This window comes from Osmerus mordax, chromosome 3 (assembly GCF_038355195.1).
Source record: "Osmerus mordax isolate fOsmMor3 chromosome 3, fOsmMor3.pri, whole genome shotgun sequence".
Classification (NCBI taxonomy): domain Eukaryota; kingdom Metazoa; phylum Chordata; class Actinopteri; order Osmeriformes; family Osmeridae; genus Osmerus; species Osmerus mordax.
In genome coordinates this window covers 15,976,573-15,999,944 of record NC_090052.1, presented here as the reverse complement: position 1 = coordinate 15,999,944, position 23,372 = coordinate 15,976,573, and the positions used below count along the sequence as shown (strand labels likewise).

The window sequence follows — 23,372 nt, the reverse complement described above, 5'->3', positions numbered from 1 at the left end:
CTGCCATTATTACCATGCTGGGTAGCAAAAACGTATGACTGTAACCTAGACAACTAGTCCCAGGTCATTTCAATCCAGAGTATGAATCACCTGAGACATTTTTTGTGGTTTCTGACACCATGGTGACATTTGAGAAAGGTGGCTGTGATTGAAATGTTGAATGGTGGTGTCTTTAAACTCCTACTTTGAAAGGCATTACCTTTGCAGTAAGCATTGTTACTCCCTTATTGTTTTCTCAATTGTATTTCCAGCCTCCTATAATTTGTTGGAAAAAGAGTCTTCAATCTGCATCGATGAACACCTACTGAAATTCATTTACTGCAACATGCAATGAATTCAAAAGTGAATGGGATGACTTGGACTGTAAGAGATTTGGTCTCAGCTCCCCTTGCAGGTCAGTAGTGACAGATCATTTAGGGATGATAATCTATCATGTTTAAGAAACATGACAGCGCCAACACCAAGAATGTGTTCTCACCCACACTGTCCTGACTCAGGACTAAAAAGCAGGTGCTCATAACCATTCGTTAAACAAAATCCCCCCACCTGGTTCTCCTCATTCTCGTAGCTCATCCAATAAGCAGAGAGATAAAACACAGAGAGAGACAATGGGAAGTCTCAGCAAACTACTTTGTCAGACAGTGACAGCTGCAATCATGACACAGTACTTCATGTAGGATACCAAGGTCTGTAGGCCAAGATCCAATGCTTAGCACAGGTAGACTATGTCCAAACAATCATCTGGAACAGAGTGGATATATGAAAATGCGCCATCTTGTACTATCCATCAATTCAATTATTGTGTTTTGACATTGAAAAAATGCCAAAGCAAAACTGTTAAATAATCATCATCATGAATGAGGTTAATTCAAGCGAGGTTGTTGATCGGGTTTGTTGCTCTGACTCTCATCTCATTTGTTTTGACATGTGGTGTGTACAGCAGGTATTTAGGCTAGCAGCCACTAACACATTCTCTGAGAATAGAAAATACACTGTGAGATCACAAGGGGACAGGTAGTGGAGGGATGTTACATTGGGATGTTAGAGGTGGCAACACCCCAAAATGGCTCCGGCGGCCCACACTACATCTCCCAGAATCCCTCACCAATTGGACAGGTGTAGATATGTAAGCCACCTAATAAAGTTAGGACTAGACATGGGGGGGAGGGGAAAGAGGAAGGGAGAAAAAAAACAGAGACACAGAGGGCACATGGCTGGGTAGATTGGACCAGAGAGCAGCAGTTTGAATACTAAGCCCTGTTTGGTGAGTGAAGGACGCCGTTGAAGGGGAAGTCGTTTGTGTTTAACTTTTTGTAGATTTTTGTTGGACTGTGGAAGTTTGAAGGAGGAACATGCCTGAGTTTCATTTTTTGTAGTCTGCCCTTAAAAATAAAGTGCCATCTTCATGTTGAACCTGTGTTTGGCTCTTCTCATGATGATACAACACATGTAGTCTATCATCCTCTGGTGGTTAGCATCTTGATGGTCTTTATCGAAATTAATACAGTTAATTACACAGCTGCAATCATAAGCATTGTCAATAACCCATCAACATTTGCAGATAATCAAGAAATGTGTGTGTATTTGTAAAACTTGCAGCTATCCCACATATGTTTTTGGACATGTTGTGAGGCATATTGTCATCTATATAACAACTAATGGGGTTCTTTTTCTCTCTCTCTCTCTCTCTCTCTCTCTCTCTCTCTCTCTCTCTCTCTCTCTCTCTCTCTCTCTCTCTCTCATATAATGACCCACCTTAACAGAACCTTTTTGAATACTGGTGATAGAATATAGCAAAGGATCCATTTACTCAACCATCTTCAGCTCTAGTTATATGCCACTTAAATTTAGCAACAAGGGGGTGGTAATGTTCCTCTTCGGCAGATACACAGCTGAGCTAAACTGGGACATAAAGAAAGGAGCAATTATTGTCATTCTCTAATGTAGTCCCATACCTCACGACCCACACAGAGGGATTACACTGGTATGCTGGTTCGGATAAAAAAAACTGTTTCTTCCAATACTAGCATTAGTTATTTTCATTAGTCTCGCAAACAGAATCACATAAATACTTAAATTAATGTAAATATTTCATCAAAACCACAACTGACAATACTGAAAAGTGCACTCATATATATGAAATGCATTAGCTGGTGCATCAGATTCATACTTTCTTAAACTGTCATTGGGGGTGAAATGAACATAAATGATTGAACATGCCTACAAAGAATAATAATGAGACACCATTATTGCCAATATCACAGAATCTGATAAGTCTTCAAATAAGCTTTGAATCCTTTACTGTTCTGTACGCCTGTCTGAAAGGGGATGACCGAAAAGTAGAACCATCATAGTGTATCTCCATAATCTGGTAAAAATATAAGCAGTGAATAACAATGCATGAAAATTGAATCAACAGCTAATGTGCTGAGTTCTTTCCTGTTTCATCTCCCCCTCTCCCCCAGCAGCTTCTCTGACAGCCTCTTCAGTCTCTGTGGAGCTCTCGCCTTCCTGGCTTCTGCTGAGCTGGGCTTCTTGGGAAGGGAAAGTGCCTTCTAAGCAGAAAGAGTAACATGCAGAGGTGACTTGTCTTATGATAGACATAATTGGGAGTGTGGGGAGAAGGTTGTCTTGAAATTAGAGAGGGTGTGTGAGACTGTCTAGTTGATTTGGAATGGGAAAACTCAATTCTGGGGTTGTAATCGCAGTCTGTTGATAAACTACTGTAAATGATATACATTTAAGAGATAACTTAGTGTTTACTGTGTGTGTGTTTAGTCTCGTTATAGTAGTTCAATACTAAGACACAAACTAAACATAGACACATCACAAAAATCTGACCATTCCAGATATTCTTAAGAAAAAAAGATCAAGTAATCTTATTCATCACCTGGGCAACAAGTAAAATGGATTTTGCTGCAGGGAGAAAACCAGTGGATTTGATAAACAGGCTAACAAAGTAAATCATTTTCCACTCAACGTGGAATTAATTACAACCCATCCAGCTCATTCAAGTGCATCCCTTTCCTTGCACAGCGGTGAGCCTGAATATTTATCCTATTTCAAGCAGGCCAGCCTTCTCATTCATTCTCGTGGCCAACAACAGGCCACATCAGGTCCAGTGTTCATTTGGATTCTAGAGGGCTATCCTTTGGAGCTAAGGGGACATTGTCAGTGCGCACAATTACAGGACTCACAGAAACCCTCTCAAAAGCTCCATATCACCTCAAACACAAGCATGTCGATTTTGATAAGCTGCTTTCAGTCAAGCCCTTCTACAACATGTCTGCCTCTCATGAAAAAAAATTGCTGACCAAAATAAATTTGTGTTGGAGGATAGAAATTACATGCCTCACTTGAATCCACGTTCCCATGTGTGTTTGTGTTTCATATGCAGCATTGAAACTGTAAACATCTATAAGTACCCTTCACTCCACACATATGTGCACTCTCAGGTCTACTGGGGTGAGACTGGTAATATCATGTGTACATGGAGGAGTGTGTACGATCAGACAAGCCATGACACACATCACCCTGCTTCCAGATGGAATATTCATTATTACTCCATGCTTGGGCTTTGGGAGGACCTGGATGCTAACAGCCAAGAGATCAAAGAGTGGATGCTGAGCAAGAGCGTCTCCCGCAGGACAAAGTGGCCCATATTGCTGCTGTGTTCTGGGCTGTCAACTGCTCTTCTCGCGTCACCTATGCCTCCCAGTCTCCCCACCGTACACTCACTGCCAGACTGGACTTAATGCCTGGTACACCGTCCACCACAATCCCTGACTCCCATGTTACCAGGGTAAACTGTGTTGGCCATGCAAAACATTACTGCACAAAATCAACGTTTTTACAATACTTTCTGTAAATAGCACCTGCCAATGAACAAAGCCAGCTGTAACGTGCTCAAAATGGGCTGAACAGAAATATGAAATGTTTTATATTAGGAAATGTAGTTGAAGAATAATCAAAGAAACACTCAAGAAGGCTTTCTTGGGATCTAGTCTTTGGATGACTTGTCAGATCAATGCTTCTGTAAATGTCGTCCTGCAGCAATCTGTAGACAGTAAAATAAATTAGCAGCAGTCTCTTCTCCATGCCGTCAGCAGTTAAGGGTAACAATGTTCGAGGCTGTTTAGGCTACATTTGAACCTCCATCATCCTGTAATCTCCTCCCCTCTCATTATGCTCCGAACAGCCGCACTACCAGACTATTATACAAAGGACACAGTCCTGAGTCACTCGGAGCCCCCATGTTATTCTTCTCCTTATGGCAGACTTCACTGGTTAAATTACTGTTCGTCTCAATGAAGGTCTGTAATGACAACGGAAAATGAATTTTGCTATGGTCTTCCTCTGGCATTTTCATTCCTCTGGTGTTCTCACGGCACTGTTCTTCTGTGCTGCCTGCCACTCAGAATTGCATGAGGGCAGTATCTGAATAATTCCTAGCCTATGATATGACCTATTCAGACATCATTCCCCAGTGTGAGATCTCTCCCACATTAGTGAGGTTGACCGGTGTGACTAAGCAAATGTCCCTTTTCCCATACCTGAGGCGAGTATGTTTTGATATATTTCGATACATGCATATGATACATCAGATCATGTCTCATCTCATATCGTATCTCATGTGTGCCCTAACCTATTGACACTAAACAAACAGTGTGTTCATACACAAGTGTGCGTGAAATACTATTGGGCAATGTCTGGGCCCCCTGAATGTTTTACTAAAAGACCAAATATTAATCCAACATTTTTAGCTTTCCAGAAAGCTAGAGACCTAATTTGAATAAGACCTATGGCTGAATTGAAATGGATTCCATCCATCCTATTTCATTCCATTCCATTTGAATCTAAATATAGGGCACTGACAATGTTTTATGTATAAGGTCCCCTTTTTATTATAACAACCTCTCTCCTCTCTTATCCAGGTTGATGGAAAATCCCAAAAGATCATTTAACTGGCTGTGATAATGTACTCTCAGAGAGATGAAGTCTGAAATTACTATGCAAAAAATCTTTCTCTAAAGAGGGGACAACCTCCTCCATGGGAATCTTCAAGGTGTGACCAAATACAATTTCACGAAACACCTTTTTTTTCTGCACCGCCCTGCATCCAGACTGTCACGTATCAGTAAAGTTGTTCCTTTAACCCCATATAATTTCTAAGTTTAAAGTAATTTCAACACCGATTTTATCTTGATTTAATTTCCTTCCTTTGATGTGAAAGAAAGTACATTTGCAGGTGACTCATCCTGCAAAGACAAAGTGGGGGTTTACAGTTTCTTCCAAGTGTTTGAATACACATTAAGTGTTAACTAAGTTTTTCATTATTCCATCATCTACTCTTTTTGATTAACTTGATCATACTACTGTAATCACAGACTGGCCAAAGAGCAATAGGAAAAAAAGGAAATAGACTTCTCTCTCTGTCAAAGCATTGTCACATGCATTCAGCATGATAAGTAATGGCACACAGGCAACTTACTGTAGAGATGAGAATGAGTTAATGAGAAGTTATTTTTACTTTGCCACGCTACAAATGGCATCCATCCACACCCTCTCTCCATGGGTCTGAACAGGAGGAGATGGCTGCACTGCCTCCCCCACAGCTAATTGGCAGATCCAGGGGGCTTAATTGGGTCATCAGCTGTGGTGATAGGCTTTGGTCACAATGATCACCACCAAAAGAGGCACAACGGCTGAGTTCCGGTGCCTTCCAGATGTCCAGACAAAGCCAACGCATGTCTCTCTCTTCCTTGAGCTCTCGGGGCTGGATGCTCGGGGGTTGAGGGGGGCTATAAATAGCAGGGTGACAGTGCTGCAGGGGTGGGTGGGGGTCTTTGGTTGTCAGAGGGACTGAGGCGGTGTAGAATATGGGGGGTTCAGGACTTCTCAACTCTACAAAAGGCCACAGGCCATGTGTAAAATAAGTTTGTAAATCCCTATGTCCATTGGTGAGCACCTTTACTTTGATAGTTCCACTGAAATACCCATTGCATCGCAGGAGGGATTGAATGCCCAATGGGTTTTGACCAGCAGATGGTTTTGTTGACTGTAATCCACTTAGTTCAGTTTTCCAGGGTTTCATACGGTATGATCCAGCACATACACCAGGAAAGCACACTCAGCACCTTCTCTTTCTGGTGTTGTTGCTGGACCTTCTGGAGGTGGGTATAGTTCAGTGGTACATTTGCCTGCAGATCTTGCTGGTTTAAAATCTCCCCCCCCCCCCCCCCCCTACACGTTGCTTTGGATAAATGCATCTGATGAGACACATTAAATCCCTCTTCTGTTTATTACAGAAATACAGTTGTTGCATTTCTGCATCAAGTCTTTTTTGAACCGTCTTCGCTGTTGGTGAAGCCACATAGGCTTCATTACGAGTATGAAATTACAGGGTTAAATAACTGTGAAATCCAACCATGGTGCCTTCTGCTTTGTCCTCAGGGAAAGTCCTTGTAGTTCTAAGTTGTGGGCATCTTTGTTGCAGCTGATGTGGAACAGAGAGGCTGTCCCTAAGGCTCTGATGTCTATGTCCCCTGGGCTGTGAACAACTGTTATACCGTTTCCCCATGTTTATAGCAGATAATGTAACAAATTAGATCTAAAGGAGGGTCTGACAGCCTCTATACCCCAAGGCACACTGCACCAACTCTGTTGTTTTGCATGTGGCCCTGTCAGGCCCTGGAAAGCCGTGAAACTATAATTTTGAGATTATACATGCAGAGGACATCTTTACAGGCTGTTGGAAGGGTCGACCAGGGTTCAATCACAGATTGATATCATGCTAGCGAAACATCCTTTGCTGAAGCGTGCATTGTCGATCTTTGAAGCTTCAACAAGCAACACACAGACAGAGGGTCTGTGCCAACTACTGCTAAACTGGAATGTTGTTGTTGTATCAGAACATTACTAGAGACTGTGTTCAGGGCTGCTCAGTATGTAGAGTGTAACTTGGAAGATTACAGCACCATAATGGAGAAATGTAATACAAGAAATAACTTTACATCAAAAAGGGAACAATACCTATGCCACAATGCAATGTGTGTTTTTGTGTTATGCTTAGTGTTTTGCCTATGTTATGTATGTTGCCAACAGAGGCTGTATAATGGAAATAAAATAAAATAAATACAACATGGTCTCCTCCTCACTTCGATTAGCATCCACACAACTCCCAAAGACCATGACTCAAAGCAAGGCAAACTTGTCATTATTAATTGTAATACATAGCTCATACATACAGATTGTAGAACATTTTCATATATGGAGTATCAGATGTAAACTGATTTATACTGAAATGAATAATCTTATCATATCTTAAGTGAAGAAAACCTCTACTTCTAATTATCTCCAAAGGCAGATTATCTCAATACCTGAATGTGTAATTCATGACCCAGAGATTATTTGCATCATTTTTAAATAATAAAATAAAAAGCAATATCTAAAAGCCTACAGTGAAAAGGTTATGTGATAAATCTATATGTTCTTTTCATATCAGTCCATTGTATATGTTCTTTTCATATCAGTCCATTCTATTCATTGATTAATTTCATTTTAATACTGAAAGAAACTTTTTACAATTACCTTCGTTTAACTCATCGAACCTAATCACTTGTTTTGATACACCTGTATAAGGAGAACAAAAAGAAACCTCTTTACTTTTTCAGTAGTCAGGTCATTCTTTCAGGTCATTTCTTGGGTTTGATGTTATCACAGGCTCATTAGTGTTATTCATTGAGGTACATGAATGAACTGACACATTTCAGATGTGATTTCAGAGGGGACTGTAAAATCCCAAAGGGAATTTCTACTGGGATTCCCTTGCATCTACTCTCAGGCCACTCCCTGACACTCATGGGCAGGAACAGTAGCAGTAATGCCAATGGGGCTAGGATGATCTGCAACAGCTATCAGCATTCACTGCTCCAACACAGACTGACATCATGCCCTTCAGGCATGTTCATCACTGCTGAGGAAGCACAAAGATTTTCACAGTTATGCTAGGAGTTTATACCTCCTATAAGCACTGGCAGCATAGACCAAGCACAAGTTCACTACCACAGCAGCTGGCTCTGTCACTCACTATGTAGGCTCCTATACTCACGGTAAGCCCTGCTGCAACTGACAAAACCTGTATATCCTGTGTCTGGTTGAGGACAGGGGAATAAGACAGTTGGAGTGGTGGTTGGGAAGAGGAAATTGTTAATGATCTAGGCCCCATATTGGCTGGTGTGGATATTGCTCCATGTACAGTTTTTGTACATGTCATCTTATTTTGTGATCAAAATAAAAACAGTGTTATATTTATTTTCAATGTATTTTCATTAACTTCAGTGTTATTTATTTCTAGTGATTTAAACTCAATCAGTTCGGCGCAGATTCATGACAATCATGGATGACTATTGAACAATATATATACATTTCAAACGAGTGTGCCATCCAAATGATATTCACAATGACAATCCATAAAAAAGATTGTTTCCTTTAGGGATATGTTTTTGTGCGTGCTGTTTAAGTTATCAGAACAACATTGCTCTCTAGTGGCAAAAGAAATATATATACGAGTATAGGATGTCAACCTCTTGCCTCCTCTTAGCGCATGTAGGCCTACATTTGAATTGTATTCATTTACCTTCCATCTGTATCCATATCTACATACAAATAATGCTTGTAGAAAGTACAGTAGAAGATCAAGTATCTGAAGTGCAAAGTTCTACACTATTTTGGTGGTCAGAGTCAAGGAACAGTCTGTAGGATATAGCAACATTGCAAAGTAACCACACTCAGCTAACAGGTGCAGCTATCAAACTACTACAGTATAATAGAACACTGTTATTATGCCACAATATTACTACAGTGCAACTACAATGTAAGTCAAATTAAGGATAAAGCACCAATAACATCTCAATTACAGTAGCGAGCTGATTAATGTATGGTGACCAATAATTATAATCTTACAGTGCAATCATATCTAAAATCCCCAACTACAGTCTCACAACATTTTGATTTATGTGCAGTGTCTTGTACAGTGCTGCAGAAACAACATCATATCTGAAGTGAGCATGATCACTAAAACTGAGCTGCATGGTCACGTCCATAAAACCATCCTGGATTTTCTCCTGTTCTGAGTAGTCCAGAGGAGTGAAATACAGAGAAAGAGAGGGCAGAAAGCTTAATGTTTGAAATCCTTGCCTTTTTGTTGACATGGCATACCAAAATACACCTCTATATTTGACCTAAATCAACAGTGAGATAAGTGAGAAGCCTCATTTGTCAACTAGGAACTCCACCATTATTACACAACTTTGGTGACATTCAATCACATAAAAAAAGAAAGAATTAAGGACTAAATAAACCTTCAACAATGTGTAAAGAGAAAACAATTATTATGTCTATAAACATTTCTGCAATCAACAGGTCTAGGACACTGGGTTCATCTTATCTCTTTGGCATTCTGTATCAGTCAGAATCCACAGTAAATGTACGCAGAGACAGGACTCTGGCTTTTGTAAACAGCAAAGGCCATATAGAAATATACTATGATGTTAGCCCTTAGTGTATAGTGTGGAAAAAAGAGAGAGATACAAAAAAGTATATGCATAGACTTGCAAAACTTCATAGCATGGAATCAAAACCATGATCAACCCTTTGCTTTTTTCTGTTTCTTCACAGAAGACAAATCACTCCAACTCAGGTTTAGCCCCAAATGAAACAAATCATCAGAAACTTTGGGAGATTCAGAGGTTAAATATGCAAATGGGGTGGGCCTGGCTTGTGCAAAAGGGGCTGGGAGGTTTGCCTTTCTACATACACACATCAAGGTTGTTCATTCAGTAGAGCACTGCCTATCCTACACTTCTGGACAACTGTATTCTAAGGTAAGGAAACTGATTGAAACCCCTTCTACATCTAACGGTAGAGTACTGCCGTACGTTTACATAAGGGGTCTGCAAATGTAAATGTTCGATCTTATAGCTTAGCCTGTTTACTCTCTTCCTCAGCAGGTATGCACACAACTGTTCTGCTGGTGCTCTGGGTACTGGGAACATCCAGGGTGTTGCCAGATCCTGACATGGGTGAAGAGAAACCCTCAGAGGAGCCAATACCTTGTTCCAAGTCCTGCACTTGTCAGCTTGATGACTACAGTCTGGAGCTCACTGTCTACTGCAGTGCACAAAACTTCACGCAGGCTCCTTCTGATGTGCCTGACTCCACTCGCTCGCTCTGGCTGGATGGAAACCTGTTCACCTCTCTCCCTGCAGCCTCTTTTAAGGATCTCAGCAACTTAATTTTTCTGAATCTTCAAAGCGGTCAGTTGGTGACACTTGACCTACAGGTCTTCAGAGGGCTTAAGTCACTGGCTCACATCCACCTTGAGCGCAATCGCCTCCGCTCATTACCAGGGACTATTTTTCAAAACACACCAAATCTTGCCTCGCTTAGTCTCCATAACAACCAACTCTCTCGCATTGAAGAAAAGCTGTTTGCTGGCCTCTCCCATATGTGGCTTCTCAACTTAGGGTGGAACTCATTAGCAGTCCTTCCTGAGACTGTTTTCCATGACTTGCATGGTCTACGGGAGTTGGTATTGTCTGGGAATAGACTTGCCTATTTGCAACCACAGCTCTTTCAAGGTCTAACAGAACTGAAGGAGTTGGACCTCACTGGAAATTACCTGAAGGTCATTAAAGCCAATGTGTTCTTGAAGCTACCAAAGCTACAAAAACTTTACCTGGCCCAGAATCAGATTGTCACTGTGGTGCCCAGAGCCTTTATGGGTATGAAGTCTCTCAGATGGTTGGACCTCACAAATAACAAACTAACAACGCTTCATGATGAGACTTTCCTTGGTCTTCACAGTCTACATGTGCTGAGGATTTCCAACAACTCCATCACTGCTCTTCGGCCCAGAACCTTCCGTGATCTGCAGTACCTTGAGGAGCTGCGTCTGAGTTACAATCGAATCCGTGCATTAGGAGAGAGGATTTTTGAGGGGCTTGGTCATCTGGAGGTTCTAGAGTTAGAGCACAATCAGGTGCAGGAGGCACGGGTTGGCACATTTACAGGCCTCTCCCATGTTGCTGTGATTAACTTGTCCGGTAGCTGTTTTCATAGTCTTCCAGATCAGGTGTTTAAGGGCCTGTCAAAACTCCACAGTCTTCACTTGGATAGAGGCTGTCTTACAAAGGTCACAACCCAAGCTTTCATTGGTCTCTCTGGTCTGAGACGGCTCTTCCTCCACCACAACAACATCTCTGTGGTGGAACGTCAGACATTCGTGGACCTCGTTGGCCTTCAACAGCTAGACCTGAGGTTCAACAAGCTTGAATCACTCACCTCTCACACCTTTTATGGCCTCAAGAACCTGGACTATTTGCTGTTGTCAAGCAATGTGTTCCGTTTGCTCCCCTCTGAGGCTTTGCTTCCGCTGCAGCATCTCTCATGGCTGGACCTCTCTGCCAACAAACTAGAGTTTCTGCAAAATGGCACGATGCAGCTCCTACCTAGGCTGCGTTATCTTAACCTGAAAGATAATGATCTCAGTAGCCTCCCAAAAGATATTCCAGACACCCTGGACCAACTCTGGCTCTCAGGTAACCAATGGAGGTGTGACTGCAGTGCTTTTCCCCTCAGATCCTACAGCTTAAGGAAGCCACAGGTGGTGCCTCGGCAAGTGGATACTCTGGCCGAGGGGGAAGAGCCCCACACTGTTGTAACCATCTACAACAACATAACTTGCAGCAGCCCTGCCCACCTTGTTGGCCAAGATCTTCGAGATATCACCAATGGACACTTCCTCAACTGCTGAGTGAAGGATATGGGAATGATAGAAAATAGAGAACACCAGACAAGATAAAACAATTGTTTAATTTGTCTAACTGGCTAATGCTATTGCTGATCCTATCCATGCAAACATTTGTACTGTAGCCTAATGTAAAAAATGAAAATGTATCTTATATTTTGAGTGGCCTATCTTGATTGCTTTCGTGTATTTTTTCTTTGAAATGCAGCCAACAAATGACAAATTAAAAAGGTTTTAAGAAGTGATTGATTTGTGTTTAATTAACCTAGAATTAACCTAGAATAGCCCAGTTTGTCTATTTGAGCAAATAGCCCAAATTATTTTCTAAATGTGCATTCAGAGCAGAGTCTTCCTGTGAATTCGTCTGTTAAACTCTTACTGAACAAACACTGAAAATCCTGTTTGTTTTCCCTCTAAACAAATATTAAGTCGTAAGAGAGTATCGTGTTCTCATGAGATTTTCACCAAATATAGTTGCCTACCAGGTAAACAATACCAGTTCCCAGAAATGTATTGGAGCATTCAGGTCATGGTTCTTTTAGGATTTAATAGTGGTTGATTTATTAACTCTTTCAAATGACTATGCCTACCTCATTAGTGAAGAAACCATTGCAGCTAAATTCTTCTGAAACTAAAGTTTGAGGTGGTGGCCATAAAAAGGGGAACTAGGTCCCTTGAGTTCTCACCGCGGGAGTATAATGTCTAATTAATTTAGTTTACATAAGAGAACTCAATGAAGTAATGCAATGGTCTACCAATACAGAATAGCTCCACAGGGACTCTACTTTGTCAGTCTTGGCGCGGGCCGCCACTCAAATGTTTCCTGTGTTGTCTTGACAGTTGTCATAGCAACCGATCAGCATTTCTGCCAGATTAGCTAACTAGCAAGCTACCTTACGCACATTTTTCATGTCATGTATAGTACTAGTTGTTTCTTTAGTGAAGAATATATGACTCTTTTGTCAATATGGATTTGAATCATTCACATTGGAACTCACTGCTTGAAAGTATCAGATCGGGGATTCCATCCATCGATTCAGACACTTCGTCAATAAGTGAAGTAAGTTCGTTAGCCACAGTCAGTAGCTACTGTACAGTATAGCCTACAACTAGAGCTAGTACACGGTGTAGCTAACTAGTACCATATGTTACTGTAGTTATGGCGCACACTACAATACTTTCGCAAACGTTAGAGTGCACACTTCTCGTTGTTTACTATTCTTCATTATTGCAGTCTGAGAACGGAGAAGACACAGCCATATTTCGCAGACCCACAGCACTTCTCCCTCAAAACACAGAGGACTTGGAGGAGTTCCTTTCAGCGTCATGGGAAGACAGTGACGTTTTAGAGGTACGCTGAGCAAACTCACCTTCACTGAATAGTGATAGACAGTAGAGAACAGTTCATGGCAGATTAACTGTAAATTGTGTGTGGGTTTCATTAGGAGGTGTCACAGTATCGGACGGAGAACACCTTGTGTGATCAGGTAGAGCCTACGAATGAAACTCTTGGAGCTCGTGAAGCTACAAATTCAACCCAAGAGGGAACAATGCAGCCCACAAGCAACCCTGGTATTGAGAAACCTGGATTTCACATCGATTACGCTATTAAATCGTCTCAGACAGACAGACTATGGTCTTGTTATTCTACAATGGAGATGAAAGAACACCAAGACTATACATGTTTGAACAAAAAGCATACAACAAATGCATACATCACTGGACCAGTCACATTAGAAACAGTTGGTACTTTGCCAACATTGGGGAGAAAAGCAACCAATTCTGATAATTGTCTGGAAAATAGTAAAACTGATGACGGTTTTCCCATTCTTTCTTTAATGGTGAGTTTTAGCTTTTCAGACTGGCCTACATAAAATGAGTCAATGAAAGAGAGTACAACCCTTTTGACTGACAAAATGCTTTTATAATGTTATATCATGTTGTTGAGCAAAGAAATGCTGTGATTTTAACAGCCACTGGAACAATGGGATCTGGATCAGGTCCTCCAGACTCTTCAAAAGGACGAATTCTTCATTCAAGGCAGTATGTCAGGTGATCATATAACAGCAGGTGACTTCACACAGCAGGTGGTTTGGGATTAATTAATAATAAAAATGTATTTATGCTAAGTCAATAAAAAGTAGTGCTTTTGGTTTTGTATTTTCTATGTAATTACTATTTAGTCTTTCGGATGCCATTCATCATCAAGGCTTTAATCAGAAGCAGGGGGGATGATCCTGTATAATCAATAAAATGCCATTCTCCATTTTGTCACAGGTGATAACACTGAAGGGACACTCACACACACTTCTCAGGAGAGCATTATGGAAAGATTGGATGATTTCTGTAAGAAACAGTTACATGAAGAAATAGAAGTAAAAGAAAAAACAGTAATGATGAAAAAGGTTTCTGTGCCTCAATTAAATATTTCCCAGAATCCCACTGATTTCAGGTAATGAGAGATAAATCAATGTAATAGTGTTACATGTATTTCCTTTTTATTTTTTTTAAGTACATTTGTAGACTATTGTAGTAACAGTACCACATCTTTGCTTTTGCATGGTACAGTCAGAAGGTTGGACAGAGAAAATCATCTCAAACGATGGCAGCAGAGCTGCAATTCAGCCGCCAGGAATCACCAACTGTATATATTGACTTGCGTTGTTGTCCCGTATCTGCCTTGAAGACAACAAGAACATCAAATTTCAGTAAACCTACCATTCCAATCTTAAATAACACAAAATCGCCTGAAGAGAAAGCCCTCAATAACAGGCTTTCCGGATCCATCAGTGAGAGAAGGTAAATATTATGTGCTTTACATCGATCAAAGGATCGTCTATGACTCCCACATTGCTATTTGCCTCTTTTCCATTCCATCTCCTCCCAGGGAAAGAACTGGAAAGAGTATGTTACTCCAACGAGTACGAGAGGCAAATAGACAAATAATTGAATCAGACAGAAAACGCTCAGCACCGGTAGAGGATACAGGAGGATCCATTGGATGTGAGAGCTGTTGTGAAAATGTGCCAAGGCTCAAAGCTCCTCCAAACGTTTTACTGCCAAATGTGAACAGCCAATCCCCAGCAATACAGGGTGACAAAAACAGACCGCTAATTGCGAGAGCACCCACTGCTCAGCAGACATCAACCACTAAACAGCCAAAACCTCAAAAGTAAAATCAACCTTTCATTAAATCATCATCTTCATGATCAACAAAGTATTAACATCAACCTTGATGATTAACAGTGCTTGAATGCTTTTATTTTGTGTGCCAGTGACCAGCAACGGAAAGAGCAGTTGAAGCAGAAATTGCAGCACAGACAGCGTCATCAGCTCCAGAAGAAAATTGAATGCCACAAACCGAGGAGATCTGTCAATGACACAGAGCCAGCTGCCGATAAGACAGATGTTCTTTATGACTCTGTAAGTTAATCTTGAAAAATGACAACCATGTTTGTGTTCTGGTTTCTCCTGAAATGATCTGATAAATGTATGCATCGAACTTTTTTATTTTTCTTTCTCCAGGAGGCTTCTTACCTACAGTCAGTCAAGACCTTGCCCACAGATATTATAAAAAATGAGAGCCTACTACTGACTGTTTGCCTCTCCAGCATAGGCATTGTGGCCGGCAACAGTCATGGAAAAGCACAAACAGTAGAGTCATCCACAACTAAATCCCACATATACAATACTCTGGTCTCTTGGTTTTTGTCCTTGGTAAATTTCAATTTTTTGTATTATTGTTAATCCAGTTAGATGGGTAGTTTTTCTGTTTGTGACATTTCATTCCTTACTTACGGAGGGCTATGCGCTGTGTGGTAGGTTGGACCAGGGCCTAGATGTAAGGACAAGGCTGGCATCGAAGCTCCATTCTGGGTTGCAGGACTTCAGCAGCTGTGGAGAGAGAATGGACTGGCTCTTCACATCTTAGCTGTCTCACACGAACAAAACACTTTGCTCTGCTCCAAATCCAAGGTGAGCTAAAAATACCAAAAGTCTCACACCATCTTCTGCCCTGAGAATTTGAACACCTGAAATGATCCAGTGTTTCTGCTTACATAGAAAAGGGCTGTGAACAAGGGCAGAAGTGCATTCCACCATCGAGTCTGCAAGTTCCTTTCCCAGACGCCTCTCACCGTGGCTGCCAATTGGTTGCCGCAGCTCAGTACCTTGTTGGAGCCACAGGCCAGCCTTCCGGTCAGCCATGTTCCCTCGGCCTGCCTAAGCTGCTTTGTCTCTGTCAGCTCAGACCAAGAGGTGGGTGGAACGAACAACCTGTGATTCGAAGATGATTTATCACATACTAAACAGACCATTGTGTGAAGGCCTTGCTCACTATGGTGGGAACTTGTGTGCCCCATCCCAGGCTGTGGATAGTGCCTTTGGTTTGAGTCCAGGCTTCTACTGGCAGACCCTGGAGAATCAGGACCCTAGCTGCCAAAGGGTAGAGACCATGTGCACTCAACAGTTACACACAGAGGTGAGTCTTCCTCCTTGACTGCGCTCTCATCATAGCAGTTCAACATATTTTTAAAGCCGGCCAAGATATTATATTATTCGTCACAAAACATCTGCTGTATGTCATTTTTCTATGATCATGGCTGCATGTTTTGAGTCTTTTATAAGGGTATTGCGTTGACATTTCTGTATTTCTCCTCCCTGTAGGTAGTCTTTGCCTTGGGATACAAAACTTTGATCCTGCAACCCCTAGCAACTCATCACACCCTTCAGCTCATCTTCAACTCAGGCCTTGATGTGTGTGGTCTTCGCCTCCTCTACCCCTCTACTGAGCTTCTGACAAACAGTGCTGGTATGACTGATATCTAACTAAGGGCTAGTCGAGCAGCATAAGTGGGCCAGAATGTAACACCAGTGAAGACTTTTCCCTGTTTCTCTGCAGGGTGTAAACCATGTGGTCAAGACCACGATGGGACCAATCAGCCCGTCCTCGCCCTGGCTCTCCGTGGGCCTCATGCCCGTGCTGTGTGGCAGGATGTCACAGGCCCTGCAGACCCCTCGCTGGCCAGGAAGACAGACCCAGTGTCAATCAATGCTCTTCACGGCAGCTGCAAAGACCAGCCCTTGTTCTACTCCCCTCACATGGCCAGTCGGGTGCAGAGGGAACTGTGTGTGTGGTTTGCAGAGAGAGCACCCACAGAAGCCTCATCAACACAAGATCAGGCAATAACTCTGGGTGACATGTGTGTACAAGAATATATATATACAAAAATACAATTTTTTTGCTGAAAAAATAGGACAACATAGAATCTATCCTGACATCACCCTCCTCCAAAATTCTGCGTTGACTGTAGTGATGTCGAGAAAGCCACCCCCTCATGGTGTCTAACCAGGACATCTGCCAACCTGTGTGCCACAGTGACAGGTAACTCAACATAAAGCCAAACAAACAAGCCCCTATGTTGGTTTTACATTCTTATTTCGTCTTGAAATGTTCTAAATGTCAATTGCGTGTCTCAGCCAGCATGTGATTGTGTCTCCATCTCCCACGCAGCGGATGTGTTCCTGATCGTGAGCCCCGTAGTCGCTCCATGCTGCTACAGCCAGGTGCTGTCTGTGTGTGAGCGCAGAGGCTTCAGTCTGAAAGGGCTCAAGAGGGTGCAGCTCTCCAACAAACAAGCACAGGCACTGAGACTCACTAGACAGCAGGTAAACACAGACTTATCCCAAAGATTACACTGCTATGCTATTTCCTGAAGTGTTCATTTATCATTTGCTCTTTGCCCCCATGTCCTGAGGCCTCTGCGTGTGTTTCCCAAGGTGTCCATGTTCTGCAGGCCCCCTGCTGTGTTCTTGGATGAGGATCACGTGGAGCTGTCCTCTCACTGCCTCGTCCTTCTGCTGAGGAGGGAGAATGCTCTACGGCACTGTGCAAGCCTGCCTGCAGGTATAGCGCTCATGTGCTGAAGATAGATTAGGAAATGAATATGTCATGTTCGTTTCTCTTTTCAAATCGCAGCAGCTTCTAATATTCATTGATTCTGTGTTTGTGTGTCGGTGTATCTTGTGTGTGCTGACATTCTTGATGTTTTTCTTTTTCCAGCCCTAGTGAAGGGATTTGAGGAGCAGGGGGTGATGGGATGCACCCTCTCCAGGCTGTCTGACGATATAAAAGTGGGCCCCGGCCGTTTCTTCCACATCCTACCCTACGCTGAGAGCCTGCTCGACAGCGTTGGTGAGTCAAGAGCCCTTGCAGTCCCTAGCCCTATCCACCCGCCTGTCTCCATTTTCCTGTTTCCTGGTGACGCTCTGCTTTCAGGAGGGAGTATGTGGGAAGTGCCGGAACCGTGCCGTGTGTTGCTGTCCAGTCATTGTCCTCCATCCAGCTCTGACGTCGAGCAGGTTGTGGTTCTAACCTTGTCTGGCACGGATATGAGCCAGGGGCTGAGCATCCTACAAAGAGCCCTGAGACAGAATCCAACAGGTTCTTATCTAACACATTCCCATATATATATAAAGCTTGATAATCGCATTTGAATTCTTTGAAAATATTTGAATTGTTATTGTTTATCACACTGATACTGTCAGTGACCTTGTCCCTTGTTTTTCTCAAGGCAATGCCGAGGAGGGTGGTTTTGAGCTTCTCGCACTGAAGTGGTTACCTACGCTATCCCGGCAGCAGGCCCGAGAAGTTAGCCCTTTCGAAGTAGGAGACCAGCTGTGGCAGAGCAGCCTGGCAGGCCTGGCATCATCTCCTGCCCTGGTGTGTGTCCTGAGGAGAGTGAACGCTTATGCTACACTACGCAGGCTCCTCCCAAGCGATGACCCTCTGAGCCTGAATGTGCTGGTGTCCTCCACTCCTGAGCTAGCATACAGACAGGCTCTCCTCTTCTTTTTCGAGGGCGAGATCATCCCAGGTAAAACCTCAGGCAGTGTAGACCTTTAACTAGTTCACTATTGCTCCCAAGTATCTTGAGTGTAAATACTTTGTCAAGATTGCACCATGCCAATGCCCACATTCTTAAGGCTTTACAATGGACCTATTGGATTGAGTTAATGAATTGTGCGAGACAAACTTTGCATACATGTATTGGCCAGGACGAAGTATTTAAGCCATAGAACCAACTGATTTAGGTAGATACTAAGTATTGTTCTTTTATCTCAAGATAACAGTGTGCGCCAATTACTGAAATTCCTGCCACCACCTTGCATCAACGCACCTGGTATGTACCACCTCTAAGTTTGGTGAGAAAGAGCTGAAAGAATAGTGATTGGATAGTGTTCTGTGCACAACACTAAAGAAATCTTTTTTTAATTTTAGAACATTTGTTGACAGATGACATTGTGTTATTCAGGAAACAAAGGGAAGAAAATGGAATACAAGTTGTTCCAATTCTATAAAGAATCTATTACTTTTAACTAACGTTTGCAACAATTTTTACACCTAGTTCCTTTGCTATAATACAATCCACCAGAAGTCGTAATACTTTTACTCGATCTGTACTCTTTGCACCTTTGGGATTGATTGTTTTTTGGCTGTACTCTTCTCGCGGTTGGTTGAGGACAGCCAGCTGTGCATGATAGCATACCACACTTGGAGTTTTGTCTCACATCAAAACAACAATATTGTTATTTATTTCAGGTTCCAAGAGTGTGTCACTTCTCAGTAGCATGGCAAATGGTGAGTTCTGATGAGGTGGAAGACCAATTTGGAGACATTGTTGAAAGGTTGAGATCTCATTGTTGAACATGTTCTTAGGTCCCCAGCAACTTGTCACTATGTGTCTCTTCAAGCCTGGAGCCTGGAGCCATGTTCTGGGTAAAATCCTTCGAAAAGTGCAGCAGAATGGGTTCACCGTAGTGGGCCTGCGCATGGTTGTGCTAGACACATCCACAGCAAAGTCCCTGCTGCATGCAAACAAGGTAATCCTTGGACTGACCTGTAGCAAAGGAAATTTTTTTGATTTCACGGGACATGTTTGTGTACTTGTATTGTCAATATTCGTTTCTACAGTCTGTGTGATCCATACATGACAAAATATCTTGCCTTTTTATTTTGTCTCCTGCATTAGCCCATTAGGTTTATTCTTTGTTTTGTATAGAACCCTTGTGATGTAGAGGCCCAGGTGCAGCACCTGTGCTCTGGCCCCTCGCTGGCTCTCAGTCTTCAGAGAGAGAATGCTGTGAAAAGACTTCTGGACTTGCTAGGACCAGAAGACCAGACCCAGGCCCGTGCTCAGGACCAGTTCCTGTGGAGGGCGTACTATGGCACGGATAATCCTCACAGTGGCATCTATGGTCAGTAACCTTTCCCCCAAGCTAGGCCACCCTTCAAGTCAACAGAGACCAATCAATAGCATCAACAACCAAGCTCAGACTGGGACTATTTTGTTTAGAACATGAATGTGAGTCATGAATATTTTCACTATTGTAGGGTCAGCTACATATCGGAAAGCTGTTCAGGATGTGAAAAGGATGTTTCCAGAAGGGATGTGCTGCACAGAAACTGAGACGATGAGACGGGAGCAGGTACTCTTCACACGGGTAGCCATGCGGTTTGCCTGACGTGTCGTACCCAGTGTGAAAACCTATTGTGTGTTTTCAGATACCCTGCGTACACTCCGACTCTGTGGCCTGTGTGATCCGTGAGCAGAGCTATGCTCTGGCTTCTATGGCCAAGGAGAAGGCATCACTCACACTCCTAATGGAGTCAGGAAAAAATGGAGGTTCGGAAACCTGGAGATACCAATCAATTAATCTTGCTCAGTCTGAGATTATATATTTTAGACCCACTTTTTTTTTTAAAGAACCAAACTGATCATACAGCTTATGCTATGATCCTACTACACTGTGATTACTCCCGACCAGGTGTTGACCAAGTGTTTTGCTACGTTGGATGTTGTTTCAGCTGCAGTTGAACTTTGTTAGCTAGGCTGAAATCGTCCTGTTGTTTGTTTGTTTGTGCTAGGGTCCTTAGTACGCAGTGCCCTGTGCCAGACCACCTGTCTGCTCGTGCCTTTTAATGTTCTGCAAGTTAGCCGAGTGCCCCTCCAACTGGACCTACTGGAGAGCCTGCTTAAGGCAGGCTGCCACCTTGTGGCTGGAAGAATGAGTGTGCTGGATGAGGCCCAGCGGCAGCACATCAGTAAAACACTGGGTGGGAAGGTGAGCGTGGCTCTGTGATACCGGGAGGGATATTACTGTGTATGGGGTGGGGTGTGATTGTTACTGTGTATATGCCCTGAATGGACATTCAGGTCAGATGTTGGTGGCGTGTTAATGCCTGGTCTCTGGTGTATCCTCTAGACTCCTCATCTTCCAGAGGGCCCCTGTCTTGTTGTGGCTCTTCAGAGAGACAATGTTGTGACCTGTTTTGACTCCTTACTTGAAAGGTAAGACAATCATGCTGTTCATGCCGACCTGTTTAAACCTGAATGTTTTCCCACTGGTTTCCCACTGCCTTGTTGATGCTGTACATTTTACATTTACTAAACCAGCATTTACTTTAGAAGTTACAGGGAGAGGTCTGACCTAGAAAAAGTGGGAAAAGGGATAATTTACCCCTGCACTGAAAAAGAGGTAAGATTTTACAAAACATACTTAACCTTGATATAGTATTCAAGCATTTAATGCATACTTCTTGTATTAATGTCTAACAACCCCCCCCCCCCCCCCCCTCCCTCCCTCCCTCCCCCCACTGGCTACACGTTATACATGTTATCTTTGTTTTGGCTTTAGGCTGAACATCTGCTGTGCTACCTATTTGATGTCCTGTCTCCAGATAGTCATCATGCTATTGTACCACAGTAATGACAAATCTCAATTGCTGAAATCACTAACAGACCAAATATGTGAAAGTTGCCTTGCACTACACTGCTACACACACATTGTATTAACTGTTTATATAACTAAATGTGTGGTGCATGAATAAAACAAAATTCAATTGAACTCCGCCCAAGCTCGCCTATCTTAATGTGCACATTCCATGACCAAAAGATGATAAAAAGTTTATGAATTTTTTTATCTTCTGCATAACTTGGTGTAGTGTAAAACAAGTGTCTCATACACTAAAGGAAAAATATTATGCAATTTACACATTCTACTTAATTCTTATAAATCATCTATTACTTTCTGACGCTAATGTGAGAAACTCCAAGGAATAGACAAAGTTAAATTAAAGACTTAAACTGGCAAAAATCAAAAAACAGATATATCTTTTGGGAGAATAAAGATATATGATCATGGTGTCCCAAAAATATTTATACAGTTTCTCAGATGCAATACAAATGTTTGTCCATTGAAGTTTAATACATCTATCAAAGGCAGTTCGTTCAAAAAGAATATTAGGAATGAACACCTTGATTCTTCTATAGCCCCCACACTCATTACACTGACAAATACAAAACTTGTTTAAATCTTATAAATTTATTTCATTGTATATCAATTCACAAAACTAGATGCTACATCATTATGGATTAACTGCTCCATATTATTCCAGTGACCTAGTGTACATCTAATTTAGAACGGTACATTCAATATTTCAGGGTTTTCATGTTAAATTAACATCTCTATGGAAATTATTTAAAGGGAAACATTGCAATTTGTTTCCTGTTATTTCACCTGTCGGTAATTATTTACTTAACAATTAATTATATAATCAATAAGGACACAAAATGTTGACCGACTTTATCCAATAACAAAAAAAATGTGAAAAAATATAAACACTAAGCAAAGACATGTAATTAAACAAGGAAAGCACCTTACAGTTTAGGTGTACTTTTGAAAGCATACACATAGTGCACAACCATCCATATTCAGCTCTGATTAATTGACTTTTTCTGTAAGTGAACTTGACGTACAAAAAATAAACATAATTCAGAAAATAATATATATGGCAACTTCATAATGTTAACACAAATGCCATTCACTTTTGACATTCCTTCACTGTAGACAACAGACAATTCCAATTCCTTCTAACTTGAGATCAGTGCACCCAAGACAATTTTATAACAGGTCTCATTTTGACATCAAATGATTTCTGTGTTACACATATGAATCTCAAGTTAGGATGCTGCCTATGAACATTTCAGAATAAAAAAATTGTGTACCCCACTAATAAAAAAAAAGAAGCCATGTGACAATGGCAATCTATAGGGTACAATGTTTGGTATCTGTCAGATTGTGTTTAATTTATTTAGCTGCTAAATGCTAGAATGCAAATAGTTATAAAAATACAAAAAAAGAAAAGAACAACTATGAACAGTAGAGGTCTTTGGTTGAACTACAAAATGGGACTCGAGTGCATCAATTGTCAACAAAAGCAAATGGCATAGATTTTTCTGTTATTTACTTGTGAAGAGATGTCATGCTGTATGCAATGTTTAAAACATGCCATGATAATTTCTACAGGAAGAAGGTACAACACCACTTTGGTTCATTTTAGAGAGGATAACATGACATCATACCTTTAGTTGGCTTTAAACAAGAAATCAAAATGTTACTGATACTGAAGTTGGTGTAATGTTTAGAATGCACAAAATACTGCAGACTAATAACATCAACAGAATTGTCAGAACTAATGCAAGAATTGGGAAATTCTACAGCA

The 23,372-nt window shown here is 41.8% G+C and overlaps 2 protein-coding genes across 2 annotated transcripts; both read left to right on the top strand.

Annotated features, from left to right (window-relative positions):
• The first annotated feature begins 10,012 nt into the window (after nt 1-10,012).
• igfals (insulin-like growth factor binding protein, acid labile subunit) lies at nt 10,013-12,034 on the top strand. The gene has a single exon (XM_067233373.1). It carries the CDS (start codon nt 10,013-10,015, stop codon nt 11,813-11,815), a length of 1,803 nt encoding a protein of 600 aa, XP_067089474.1. The 3' UTR covers nt 11,816-12,034.
• A 742-nt stretch (nt 12,035-12,776) lies between these two features.
• Nucleotides 12,777-21,607, top strand: LOC136941244 (dynein axonemal assembly factor 8). The gene is made up of 30 exons (XM_067233694.1): nt 12,777-12,869; nt 13,044-13,160; nt 13,255-13,650; nt 13,783-13,861; nt 14,087-14,261; nt 14,378-14,608; nt 14,697-14,981; nt 15,085-15,232; nt 15,335-15,526; nt 15,632-15,784; nt 15,872-16,066; nt 16,176-16,289; nt 16,475-16,619; nt 16,710-17,010; nt 17,122-17,192; nt 17,322-17,476; nt 17,588-17,714; nt 17,871-18,002; nt 18,087-18,251; nt 18,382-18,684; nt 18,934-18,990; nt 19,410-19,448; nt 19,527-19,690; nt 19,870-20,065; nt 20,202-20,296; nt 20,373-20,493; nt 20,736-20,932; nt 21,074-21,159; nt 21,277-21,346; nt 21,506-21,607. The coding sequence occupies exons 1-30, from the start codon at nt 12,777-12,779 to the stop codon at nt 21,575-21,577; spliced, it is 4,674 nt and encodes a 1,557-aa protein (XP_067089795.1). The 3' UTR covers nt 21,578-21,607.
• Nucleotides 21,608-23,372: the final 1,765 nt, after the last annotated feature.